At 40.6% G+C, this 14,143-nt stretch overlaps 1 protein-coding gene across 1 annotated transcript; it reads right to left on the bottom strand.

The window, feature by feature from the left end:
• On the bottom strand, positions 2,540 to 5,905 carry TSPYL1 (TSPY like 1). Its single transcript, XM_005684541.3, has one exon. It carries the CDS (start codon positions 5,726 to 5,728, stop codon positions 4,430 to 4,432), a length of 1,299 nt encoding a protein of 432 aa, XP_005684598.2. The 5' UTR covers positions 5,729 to 5,905; the 3' UTR covers positions 2,540 to 4,429.

Genomic DNA, 14,143 nt, shown 5'->3' with positions numbered 1-14,143 from the left:
AGCTTCATGTACATCTGTACACCAAAAAATACAAAACATTCTAGAATAATAGGAAGCTGCAGGTCCTAAATGTTGTTATACACTACTTTAAATAACCAATATAACTGTCAGTACAAATTTGGCACTCGACATCTTTCCTACATACCCCAAATCACACAGTACACTTTACAAAGTGCTGAGTGTATCTTAGGTATCCAAGAACAAACTGATTAAAGACAGTTCATTTTATAACTTACCCATCAGCTTCTAGCTATAATTTTGTTGTTGTTCATTCACTAAGTCATGTCCAACTCTTTGGCAATCTCATGGACTTAAGCCTGCCTGGCTCCTCTGTCCATGGGATTTCCCAGGCAAGAATACTGGAGTGGATTGCCATTTCCTTCTCCAGGGGACTTTCCTCAACCAGGAATTGAACCTGCACACTGCAGGTGGATTCTTTACCACTGAGCTTTCGGGGAAGCCCAAGCTATACTTTACGCATCTTGAATTCTAGCTAGGTAAACTTTGCTCCAAAGTCACAAATTGTGCTAAAGAAAAACGTGCACCAAAGAATTGATGCTGTTGAACTGTGGTATTGGAGAAGACTCGAGAGTCACTTGGACTGCAAGGAGATCAAATTAGTCAATCCTAAAGGAAATCACTCCTGAATATTCACTGGAAGGACCTATGCTGAAGTTGAAACTCCAACACTTTGGCTACCTGATGCAAAGAACTGAGGAAAAGACATTGATGCTGGGAAAGATTGAAGGCAGGAGGAGAAGGGGATGACAGAGGATGAGATGCTCAGATGGCATCACTGACTCAATGGACATGAGTTTGAGCAAGCTCTGGGAGTTGGCAATGGACAGGGAAGCCTGGCGTGCTGCAGTCCATGGGGTCACAGAGAGTCGGGCATGACTGAGCAACTGAACTGAAAGTCACAAAAAATTTCATGGGGAGAAAATTACATTTTGGATATTTTTTATATGCTCTGACATATTCATCACGAAGTCTAGAACCATGCTGTTCTATATAAAATTTACTGTCAGCCATTTTTTAAAATGTTGTTGTTCAGATGCTAAGTCATGTCTCACTCTCTGTGGTTAAGTAGGGGAAATTATTAATATATATTAACCTATCAAAAGTATTTCAATGTGATCAATATAAAAACTGAGATATTTTACATCCTTTTTTTCCACACTCAGTCTTTGAAATCAAGTATATTTTATACTTAGAGCAGATTCCAGTTTGGACTAACCACATTTCAAGTGCTCAACAGCCATTGGTAACAAGCGACTATTATTAGACAGCACATGTCTAGGGTCTAACCTCTTCTATCTCCAGTGTGACAGTCACCTTAAAATGTAGAAAACCCAAGCACACACAAGTTGACTCAAAGTTAAGTAAGTAATGCCCTGTTGAAATGGCAAGTGAAAAGTTAGTGTTTAGACCGTTTCTATTTAAACATGAAATTTAAGAAAGGCTCTGCAAATTTGTTGACATCAGTTTTACAAATGCCTTAAAAACTGTTTTCTTCTTTCCACTACCTCATCAAAAGTCTTTTCTGGGTACTAAGTTGTTATTTCTTTCCATTTGAGTTATTCATTTTGTCATTCAATAAATATTAGTATCTATCTGGTAACAACTATGGGCAAACATTATAAGTAAAAGACACCCTATCTCTATTTTCACAAAGCTTTCAAATTAGAAAGGGAAGGTGTGAAAAACTTGTGAAAGTATCTCTCTGTATTTTACTGTATCACTGTGCAAAATTCACTATAATGAATTATTACATGTTATTTTCTAGAACATACATCCCTACAAAGTACACCAAGTTTATAAAGGAATATTTAGAATAGAAAAATTGTTAAGGCAAAAATGTTACCTATGACAGGCCTTAAAGGATTTGACACAGACAGAAGGTAATGAAGTTGAAGAAAAGAACAAACAAGTTTCTAGAGTTGAGAAAGTATAAGGATATAAAAGTATATAACTCATGATAAGAACTCTCGGCATGTTTGCTTATTAAATGCAAAAGTGAATAAAAAGAGCCTGAATGACTTGGGGATAAGTGAAAGGGGGATGATGCTACACAAGCTGTATGGAAAAAAATGAAATCATGAGTAAGAGGTTAAAATTGTTAACATTTTAAATAAAACAACAACAAACCTCCCTGCACTGGAAGGTACAGTAGTGATCCTCATTTTCTTATTTTTGAAAGTGAAAGAGTTAAGTCACTCAGTCCTGTCCCACTCTCTGCAACCATATGGACAGTTTGCAACTGTCGCCTGCCAGGTTCCTCTGCACATGGAATTCTCTGGGCAAGAATACTGGAGTGTATTGCCATTTCCTTCTCCAGGGATCTTCCTGACCCAGGGATCGAACCAGGGTCTTTTTCATTGCAGAAGACTCTTTACTGTCTGTGTCACCAGAGAAGCCCCTCTTACTTTTGGGAGAATGCCTACTGTATCCATTTAAGAACTTTAGTTAATTTCATAACCTGCCATCACCTAGAACAATTTCTTCATGCATATTTACATGCAGGGTGAAATATAAGAAATCCAGCAAGTAACATGCTTTTATTTTACCATCATGCATATGAAGAAAGACAAATATATCAATGGTACACTTTCAATTTGACAGAGCAGCTTCACAAGTATTTATGCTATTTAGGAAAGGACACATGAATTACTAAGCTGTTAACCAGGCAAATTATGAAGACAAACAATTAAGCCACATATTTTTAGTAGGCTACTTTTTCATGAAGACAATTTCCAAAGTATTAAGAATATGACAAGAACAAGTTACACATTATATTTCTAAGCATACAGTTTAATTATTAACAGAAACAAGCTGAAATTCACTACAGATATTCATTTAAGTGTCTATATCATACATAGATATAGCACATTTTTCCAAATGTTCTCAATTGAAAGCAAAATAAAGCCTGTATAGCTCAATTTTCCCAGTAACCAGAAACAAGGAAAATAACACGATTTTACTAAATACTAGTGAAATAAAGCACGCAGTACTAACCTTCCTTATAAATTAAGTCAAATGAAAACAAGATAAAGTACTCAGCTGCCTTTTTTACAGAACTCTTTTCTAGGTAATGTATTTAACATTCTAACCCCCTTCAATTCTCACGTGTTAATTCTGGGAAAAGAACCTCTTCTCCCATCACCACTGACAACCTCCTTGAAGACTCTGTCTTAATTTCAGGCCCAATTTTAACCTGGCTCATTTTTGCCTATCTGTGATCTGTTCAGTTTCTCTTGCTTTGGGCACTCATCACAATCTCTTTAATTCTTCCATCAATCATGGCCTAGATAGCACTTTTCATCTAAATCTGTCTCCTTTTAAATCCTCTAGATTGCTAAAGGGGGTGGAAGATGCAGAAGAGAGAAGAAAATAAGAGCTCTGGCAATCTGTTAAACAAGACAGCCTGTTCCTTGAAATAATGGAGAGCCAAATTAAAAGACCTGATTTGCATATGCTTATGAGCTACCATTTAAGACAGGACAGAGACAACGGAGAAGGTGCCACTCTGGCACTTAATTAGGCTCAGGATGAAAAAAGGAGGCACAAAGAGGTACCCAGCTTTTGAGTGATTCACTAGAGACTGAGAAAGCCTGGTACTTTGAATGGACACCATCTTTAGGCCAACCTGCCCTGAGAAGTCTAATCTGTCACCTCAACCACTTGCCTGACAGTTATTAGGGTTCTGGATGATGGGAGTGGAGGAAACGGAGGTTGGGGGGGGGGGTTGAGGAATAGAGAAGTCTTTTGGGGAAAACGGAAGGGTCTTTTGAATGCTGGCAGGAAACCTGGAGATTATTTACCAGAAACCAGACTGGGGCTGACAACGTTCTAGCAGATGTCCATCCAGCAGGTAGCAGTCAAGGGAACAGCCAATAGCAGGCAGCAATAGTACGTGACCAGAGGTGCAACAAGAGCAATGGAGTCACATAAATCATACAGGGCCAGTGGCCCACTGCAATTCTCCCTTGATGTCATTAACGCCCAGTTATCTACAGGCTATATGCCTGTGCTGCAGAGATCAGGATGGGTAGAATGGCCTCCTAGACAAATACCTCTAGAGTCAAACCGGAGGCTCTGGGAACAAACAGGGTCCAAGTAGTGCAGATAAAGACTATACAATTTACATCACAAGCTTATTTAGGAGTGGTATGAATCATGGGCCATGCAGCATGTGATATTAATGCAGAAAAGCACGAAGGCCATGTGGAAATGAAGGAGCATGGCCATGACTGTCTCAATCTTGAGGCTGAGAGAACTGAATGCCCAGAGGAAAAAGGCTCCAGAAATGTCAGAAAAAAGGTGGGGGAGAGAGGGGTGGTTAGAAGACATATTCGTATCTGTTGCCCAAGCGCAGGTCCATTAAGAGGCAAAAAGGGACCTTGTGCAGGAACCTTCCCAACGGCAAAGTTTAACCAGACTGGAACCCAAAGGGCCTGGGGATCTCCACGGGCTCCCTTATTGGGCGACGTCTGGCTCTACGGACTCCTTCACGCAGCAAGTAGTACTGCAGTGGATTTGGCCACAGGTCCTCTTTGATAATTTCAGCAATCCTGTCAGACTCTGGAAGGCTGTGGTCTGAAAACCAGGTGAAGAAATTGCACACGACCTCTTGGTTCCTGCGAATGAAGGACTGGGGTTCATGGCCCCGGCGCCATATGATTGGAGTGGAAAGAGACACTACTCTGCCAGAGGCTCTGACCTCATATTCTTTGACAATCAGCTTGTTTCGAAAATACGGGTTTCTCCGAAAGAAGAACTTGAACTTGCAGCCTGTTCGCGGGTGTCTGAGCTCCTTCACCTCCAAATTGGTTATGTATCTTAACATCTCTGCATCTTGGCCTCTAATCATGGGAGACAACTGGGGGTGGTTCCGAAAGGCAGTGACCCAGAAGCCCGGGATATTCTGAATGATGTAGTTCCTCCGCTCCAGGTAGTGTCGACGCATCCGCCCGAATTTATGCTCTAGTTGTTGAAAGGCCCGGTCAGCCTGAGCGTTCACAGTGTCCAGTTCCAGTTGGATGGCCTCCAGCGGGTTCATGCGGAGATCCATACGCAGGGGCCGATGCCCCGCCTCCTCCACCACTCTGTTCTCCACCATTTCTATTTCTTCACCGACTGGCCTCTCCTCCACCTCCATTCCCTGCTCCACTCCCTCCTCCTCCTTCGCTCCTTCCTTTCCCACCACCTCCTCATCCACTGCGACCGAGAAGACAGGGCCCTCTTCAGTCTTCGCTTCCTCAGCCTTCGCCTCCGCCATCAAGTCAGACCCCAACTTCTCCGCGCCACAAGTTTCTAGCGGCTTCTCTCGACTCAAGCCCTGCGGCTCTCCGGGCTGACGGCCATTTCCCAGGCTGTCGTCCGTTGCCAGGGACACAGACGCCGTTTCCAGGCCCTCCATAGGAGGCGGAGCCGGCTCTAGCCCCGCTTCGGGCGCTACGTAACCTCCATCCCCACCGCCTCGGATATGGAACGTACCGGCACAGCCTGGATCTAGGGGAGCAGTTGGGGGTGCGCCTTCCTCCTCTGGAAGCTGGGGTGGTGGGAGCGCGACGACCTCGAAATACCCCTCACCCGTCTCCGCCATCACCTGTGACGCCTCTGTTTTCAGGCACCGGGGAGGGTCCGGAGCTCCGGCTGCACAGTCGGATGTGGTGAGGCTGTGGGTTTCAAGGAGAGGGGTCCTCTCGCCCCCATCTGGGCAGCTCATGTCGGCAGTAGCCAGATAAACCGAAGGCCAATGTCTGTTTTCCTCTCAGAAGCCCCGCTTGACGAAAACTGCTCGCTCGTACCACCCACTCTCTAATCTCGCGAGTGATTCCGTGAGGATGACGTCAGGGCAGTAGATCTCGATGTGACGCGAGAACTCGCGGCTTCTGGGATGGCTTACCAAGCTTCCTACGGTCCGAGTGTTCACTTTAATTTTACGAGTGGTAGCTTTATTTTTACGAATTTAATCCGGTGGATTGGTAATTTGATTTACGTAAATATGTGGCGCGCAATCAGAGGCTGAAGCAGTGAGACCCCCGCCCCCCTCCCTTCCTGGCAGTGCATCTGGAAGTACCTCCAGATTGTTCGCTGGGGTAATTGTAAGGATCCCAGTACTACACTGCTTTCTGTTCTCTGAAAACATGTTTTTATGGTTTTGTAGGCAAGAGGGGGAGAAGGCGATGGCACCCCACTCCAGTACTCTAGCCTGGAAAATCCCATGGATGGAGGAGCATGCTGGGCTGCAGCCCATGGGGTCGCGAAGAGTCGGACACGACTGAGCGACTTCACTTTCACTTTTCACTTTCATGCTTTGGAGAAGGAAATGACAACCCACTCCAATGTTCTTCCCTGGAGAATCTCAGGAACCGGGGAGCCTGCTGGGCTGCCATCTGTGGGGTCGCAGAGAGTCAGACACGACTGAAGCGACTTAGCAGCAGTAGCAGTAGGCAAGAGGGTAAATCTCCCTGTTACTCCATGATGGGCAGGAGCAAAATTCTCTTTATTTTTTAACTAAATTAATAGCAAAATGTTTCCCTTTTCTCGGGTAGTGAAAATATTCTGGACTGTAACATCGCTGGGAGAAAAAGCTACTGAACGACTTTTTACCACAAAAGTCATTCATGCATATTGTTCCTTGCTAGCCTTACCTTGATAATCTATCAAAGAAGAGCTTGTCTTGCTTGATGTTTGCAGGAATTAAGTCAGAATCAATTGCTGAATCTCGCTCCACGGCCCAGCACTGCAGGAAATAGAAAAGCTATTTCCAGCCCCATCAATTTATTAATCTAATAACAAGTTTAGTTCTGAAAGAAGGTAGTAAAAGTTGGCTCTGGTGAAGTATCTGTTCATGGTAATTAGCTTGTAGAGTTCTTTCAAAAGGGATGTCAGTGTCTTTGGTTGTTTTAGTTTGTTGACTTGTGAGGAAAACTGGTGTTAGAGAGCTAGGGGACCTCCGAGAATTACTGGTAGAGGGGCCATCCACCTCCATTTTTATGAAGAAAAGCCAGTTAAAATGGATAACCAAGATGGCCTTGGGTAGAACACAAACGGCTGGATACCAGTTTTAAAACTGGTTAGTTACCTCAAGATGTGAAAGAGGCAAATGTTTTGGGGTTGTTGTTTTTTTTCTATTATAGTACACTGAATAATGGCCCCCTAAAATGTCCATGTCCTAACCTTCATAACCTGTATCTTATCTTACCTGGCAAAAAGACTCCGTAGGTATGTTTCAGTTAAGCATCAGGAGATTGAAAGATTGTGCTGGGCTATCCCGGTGGGTGGACCCTGTTTAATTACAGTAAAAAGAAATGGGAGTGTCAGTGTGAAACTGATGACCAGAGCAGAGGTGAGAAAGTGAAAAAGAGGGAGAAAAAAAGATTTGAAGATGGATGAAGGAACAAAGATCCAAAGAATAAAGGCAGCTTCTCTAGAAGCTGGAAAGGTAAGGAAGTAGATTTTCCCATGGAGCCTCCAAAGGAACGCAGCCCTACCCACATCTTGATTTTATCTAACCTCCAAACCTGTAAGATAATTAATTTGTGTACCTTAACGCTGTTAAGTCTGTGGTAATTTGTTAGAACAGTATGAAAGGGATATTCTTTGGGTTGAAGTTTGGTTGCATTTCTGTGTGGCTCAAGTTTTTCCTGGCAGCAACCCCTTCAACCATCAATATCTTTGGAAGGCTCAAAAAAGTGCCTATGTCAAATGTATATAATTGGTGTCAGTGGCTTTGGAAAAAACCTAGACACAAGTTGAGCAGTGTTTTAACAAATACAGCATCATCAAAATACTTGGTGGCAAGAGAATAATTTTGTTTTGGAAAACATGGATGTTAACAACTCTGAGTCAAAAATCTTATGAATACAAAAAAGTTTTAGAAATACCTTAATTTATTTTGTTTTTTTCCCCTTTTATAGGTGTCCAAGTGTGCACTTGACTTACATCTAAATATGTCTAAAGGAACCATTTAAATAGAGATAAAATTATGTATAAGAATATATTGTGTCCTAGCTTAATTGGCAGTGTTTTTCTTCCCTTTTCTTTCTCTTTCATCATGGATGATGTTTAAATACTATACAACTGACAGTGTTTTGTCAGGTGAAATGCCATAGTTTCCTTCCTGGAAAATTTCATTGCATAGTGAAACAGTGCAAAAATATTTTGTTTTTATAGGTAAAGTGATGCTAACTTCCAGGCTCAGATAAATATAAATGGGTTTTCCCTCTCAGAAATAGGCCAGTGTTTTGTTGATAAGGACCTCCTGCATGGTATCTAGCACCCAAGCCCCACCTAATGAAAGCCAGTAACAACCTCCATTCTTTGTAATATATAGAACTCACCTCCGCAAATTTCCAAAAGACCCCTTAGGAAAGTAAAGCTTCTGCAGAGATTTTTCTCCTTTGAATATTTGAGGGTATGGTATTCCCATCACTTTTCACTAGAGGGAGCAACTTGTCTATAAGAAAGTGGTATTGATAGATTATGATGACAGAACTTTGGTTCTCTCACTATAAGTGAGATACTCTTGTTATTTAAATTGAATCATAATCTTTTATTCCCTTTAAGCTGTTATGGTTACCAATTAATTTTCTCACACAAACTGAGCTTTGTTTATTATGGCTTCCAGTAATCAGCTCAGGCCAAAGAATCTCATATGACTGTGCCTACTCTGAAAAGGTCCCTACCCTGTATTGCTGGAGTCGTGCACTTGGTTTCAAATTTGAGTTCCCCTAACTAGCTGTTTTGACCTGGACTAGTAAAGTCAGTTTCCTCATAAGTAAAATAGAGATTATAATTTTACATGTATATATACATGCTTTAGAGGCCTATTAGATGAAATAAGGGCTTACCTGGTGGCTCAGGGATAAAGAATCCACCTGCCAATGTGTCCAAGGAGACACAGGTTTGATCCCTGGTCCAGGGCTGAGAAAATCCCATATGCCATGGAGCAACTAAGCCCATGCACCATAATGGCTGAGCGTGTGCTCTAGAGCCCGGGAACTGCAATTACTGAGCCCTCCTGCCACAGCTACTGAAGCCGGAGTGCCCTAGAGCCCGTGCTCCAGAAACAGAAGCCACTGCCGTGAGAAGCCCGCACACCGCAACTAGAGAGTAGCCCCTGCTTGCCACAACTACAGACAAGTCTGTGAAGCAAAGAAGACCCAGCACAACCAAAAAATAAATAAGTAAAATTATTTTTAAAAGATGAAATAAGATGTGTATAAAATATTTAACATTATAACCTTTCAATGAGTAGAAGCTGGTACTATTATTTGTATTGTTTTTATGCTAAAGTTTACATACATTAAAAGTAAACTGTGGTCCGTGGTGTATAACCAGGTGCTAAATTCCATTATAAAACAGGTAAGTATTTAGGAGTTCAGAAGAGAGAGACATGCATGTGTATTAGAGTGGTCAGTGAAAGCTTCACGAAGGAAATGAGTTTTAACTTGTATCCTGCTATGGGGTAGATAAGAGTTGAAGAGCTTGAGAAGGAGATGGGGCATGAGGACATAGTAAGCATGTTGGTCCACTGCTTGCTCCAGTTACTTCAGCATGCATTCTAGCCCTACACTGTCCGATGTAGTGGTCAGTAGCCACATGTAGCTATTTAAATTTAAATTAATTAAAATACAAAATTCAGTTCATCAGTCACACCACATTTCAGATGCTCAGTAGCAACATCTTGCTAATGGCTACTGCATTGGACCGTGTGTAACATTTCATCATGGCAGAAAGTTCTATTGGACAGTGCTGTTCTAGACATACAGTACCTTCAGGTGGTAGAAAAAAGGTGGATTAGAATTAAAATGCCATACCACAGAGATTGCAGACTTATGTTTTATAAAGATCTTAAGAAAAATTATTTGGTAAAATGAATGTTTTCCGTTAACATTTATTTTTTAACAAAAATTTTGTGTGTTTACTTTGGGAGTAAGTATTCTCACTAGAAGTACTTGTCTATTCACTCACTTATTACCAAAAAGATATTCCAAATATTATGCAATCCAAATCCTTTACTATAAAGCTTACAGATTTAAAATAGTTTGCCAAAGTGAGCCATTATCCTTCAGATAAAGTACTTAAACTAAATGAATCAAATTCAGGCAGAATTACTTGAAAAATCTGTGTTAATACATTAATTATTTAAGTAACCCCAAAATGTGTGCCTGATGAATGACCTCCTACTGTATTTTTAGTAAGGTGAAAAACATTTTTAATAAAATGAAAATATGTGAAACAATTAATGGAAATAATTATATAGATTTTTTAAATAATATAAATCATAGTGATTTGTAGTACAGTACCAAAAATTGACAGTAAAGCCCTTTAATAAATATGATTTTTATATTTGAAAGCATCTAGCATCTCAAATACCTCAGGTTAAGAAATTTCATATACAGGAAAAATATTTCTTTGCATTTTCTAGATAAACTCTTTAAATATTGTTCCCATGAATTTGTGTTGAGGTTATTAATTAAACTCCAGAGGTCATATATAAGTTACAAAAATAGTAGTTATTTTTTTAAATACAGTCCCAAGGTCAAAGAGCCTTGTTAGAACAACCAGACTGTCATAATGAATAAACAAGTTTTAAAACAAGTTTCATCAGTCATTTACTACTTTTGGCATAAAAATTAATTCAATATGAAAAGTTCATATTATAGTATATAACTTAATACTTTGATTTTCATTAACACTTCATCTGTTAGCTGAGACTTCTGCCTTATAAATTCTTTGGCTCTAAGACTGTATATTAAAATTTCCCTTGGTTTGTAAGTAAGTCATTCTATGCACGTCTGTTTCTAAAATGTGGAAGGTTGGAAAGTGACTATCATTCATTCATTTGATCATTGATAGAAATTATCTCATCTCTTGTTTAACATAGATAGAATTCATCTTATTGAAAAGATTGGGAAAACTCAGAGAGGTCAAGTGACTTGCCTGAGGTTATATAGTTAGTAAGTAATGGAGTGTGGATATAAGCCCAGTTTGCCTGTCTTCAAAACTCTTTCTACTATGTCATGTTGCTTTTCTGAGTTTTTTTTTAAATCTTAGGCAATAACCAGGGAACTTAAGCCTGTTTGCTGATAACTGCTTTTGCCAGGGTTTGCATTTTCCATGCCTAGCAGTCAGAGGATCTTCTTGCAGTGTTTACTGCATTGATTGAATGATTCCACACTGAAATCTAGCATAAACAGCCATGAAAACTATACTGTATAAATCTAAACAGAACATATGGTTTTTAGGAGACAAGTGCCCTCAGTGGAAGCATTTATTAAATGTGGGACAGATTTAAGAAACAGTACCTTCTGCTACTGCTGATATATCTAACTTAACAGTATTTCCAGATTCGAAGTTCAAAGAGTTCCTTTGTGATGAATGAACTGAAGGGTAAAAGAGCTCTTGCTGTTGTTCAGTTGCTAAATCGTGTCCTACTCTGCGACTGCATGGACTGCAGCACACCAGGCCTCCCTGACCTCTACTATATCCCAGAGAGCTCTAGTCAATAAATATTTCGTTAGTTTTTACTATCTGTACTCAGGAGGAAATTTTGAAAATAAAGATTTGTTAACAAATACATGAAGTCCAACTTGGAAGTAATGCTAACTTACTCTGAGAAAAGGAAGATAACCTGCATCCTTTCCACTTAGCATTTCATTACCCCTTACGTAGTCTTTCATTGAAAACATTTCCCTGATTCTAAAAATTGAACACGATCATCTTAACTGCTTTCTTCTCTTCCAAAGAGAGAAAGTTTTCTGGGTTCATCCCCAGTGAAATTGCTGATAAAATGCTGATCCTAGAACTATGTTACTAATATGACAAAGTAAACAGAGCAACCAACCTAAATTTGCTAAATTATCTAGTCACCATGGTGATCTGCATTGTCACCTGAAGCACAGTAGACTGGAGGCACAGGCTGGAGACCTGACCACACTATCTGGTCTTTCCAAACAGTAAATTAAAATATATTTGTTGGTGTATACTACCTGCAAGACACAGCGCTGTGTGATAGAATACAAAGAAGTGAACTTTGTTCATTAGGGATTTATGCCATTGTGGAGAAGATACAGGAACAAATAATTACAACACCAGGTGATAAATGGAACAAGAGAGGAGTGAGCTAAGGGTTGTGAATGCACAGAACTTGAAGTTTGTATTCCTGTAACTGACGAGAGGGCTGGAAGAACTATTACAGAGGAGATATCAATAATTTTGAGATGAGTCCTAGTAGAAAAATCAGGTTGTTAGGAAGAGGGAGAGAGAGAATTACAAGCTGATGAAATACCCTGAGCAAAGACCTGGACTCAAGTGCCCAGACAGCTTGAGGAGTGACTGAAAGAGGACAATTAGTGAGGGGTGATGCTTCGGTAAAATGGAGTCTAATGACTAACAGCCTTTTATGTACTTCTGTGTATATGTTTGTAATATATGTTATTATATTCATATAGTATATATAATTATATGCATCTTAAAATCCTCTGACTTAAGAAATGTTAGAGGTCTTTAAACAGGGGACTGACATACATTATTTCAGATAATAATTTAATTGACAATAAAATGAAAGTTGTGTGGCTAAAGGCTAGGATATTAGTTGTGAAGTGTAACGGTTCAGACAAGGACTGACGAATATTTCTTTAGAAATGTGATAGTAACAGAATGGATTACCTCAGAGAAACAGTGAAAGAACTGATTAAAAACAGATAGGAAGATGGGCAAGGAGTTGAGTATTTTTTTTAGTTTGGACCTCAAGGATGGGTGGAAATGTGACTAAGCTATGGAAGATGGGCAGAGGATCAGGTTTTGACAAGAGGGGAGAAATCATCAGTTTAGTTCATTCAGTCTCTCAGTCATCTCCTACTCTTTGCCACCCCGTGAATTGCAGCACGCCAAGACTCCTTGTCCATCACCAACTCCCAGAGTTTACTCAGACTCATGTCTATCGAGTCGGTGATGCCATCCAGCCATCTCATCTTCTATTGTCCCCTTCTCCTCCTGCCCCCAATCCCTCCCAGCATCAGGGTCTTTTCCAATGAGTCAGCTCTTCGCATGAGGTGGCCAAAGTATTGGAGTTTCAGCTTTAGCATCATTCCTTCCAAAGAACACCCAGGACTGAGCCCCTTTAGGATGGACTGGTTGGATCTCCTTGCAGTCCAAGGGACTCTCAAGAGTCTTCTCCAGCACCACAGTTCAAAAGCATCAATTCTTTGGTGCTCAGCTAACAGTCCAACTCTCACATCCATACATAACCACTGGAAAAACCATAGCCTTGACTAGACAGACCTTTGTTGGCCAAGTAATGTCTCTGCTTTTTTGGGCTCTAAAATCACTGCAGATGGTGATTGCACCCATGAAATTAAGACACTTACTCCTAGGTTGGTCGTAACTTGCCTTCCAAGGAGTAAGCGTCTTTTAATTTCATGGCTGCAGTCACCATCTGCAGTGATTTTGGAGCTCCAAAAAATAAAGTCTGACACTGTTTCCAGTGTTTGCCCATCTATTTCCCATGAAGTGATGGGACCAGATGCCATGATCTTCGTTTTCTGAACGTTGAGCTTTAAGCCAACTTTTTTACTCCTCTTTCACTTTCATCAAGAGGCTTTTTAGTTCCTTCCTCTTCTGCCATAAGGGTGGTGTCATCTGCATATCTGAGGTTATTGATATTTCTCCCAGCAATCTTGATTCCAGCATGTGCTTTCTCCAGCCCAGCGTTTCTCATGATATACTCTGCATATAAGTTAAATAAGCAGGGTGACAATATACAGCCTTGATGTACTCCTTTTCCTATTTGGAACCAGTCTGTTGTTCCATGTCCAGTTCTAACTGTTGCTTCCTGACCTGCATATAAGTTTCTCAAGAGGCAGGTCAGGTGGTCTGGTATTCCCATCTCTTTCAGAATTTTCCACAGTTTATTGTGATCCATACAAAGGCTTTGGCATAGTCAATAAAGCAAAAATAGATGTTTTTCTGGAACTCTCTTGCTTTTTCGATGATCCAGAGGATAATGGCAATTTGATCTCTGGTTTCTCTGCCTTTTCTAAAGCCAGCTTGAACATCTGGAAGTTCACGGTTCACGTATTGCTGAAGCCTGGCTTGGAGAATTTTGAGCATTACTTTACTAGCGTGTGAG

The sequence above is a fragment of the Capra hircus genome, chromosome 9, assembly GCF_001704415.2.
Source record: "Capra hircus breed San Clemente chromosome 9, ASM170441v1, whole genome shotgun sequence".
In the NCBI taxonomy this organism is placed as follows: Eukaryota; Metazoa; Chordata; class Mammalia; order Artiodactyla; family Bovidae; genus Capra; species Capra hircus.
Note: the sequence above shows the minus strand (reverse complement) of the source record. Positions and strands in the feature narration are given on the sequence as shown.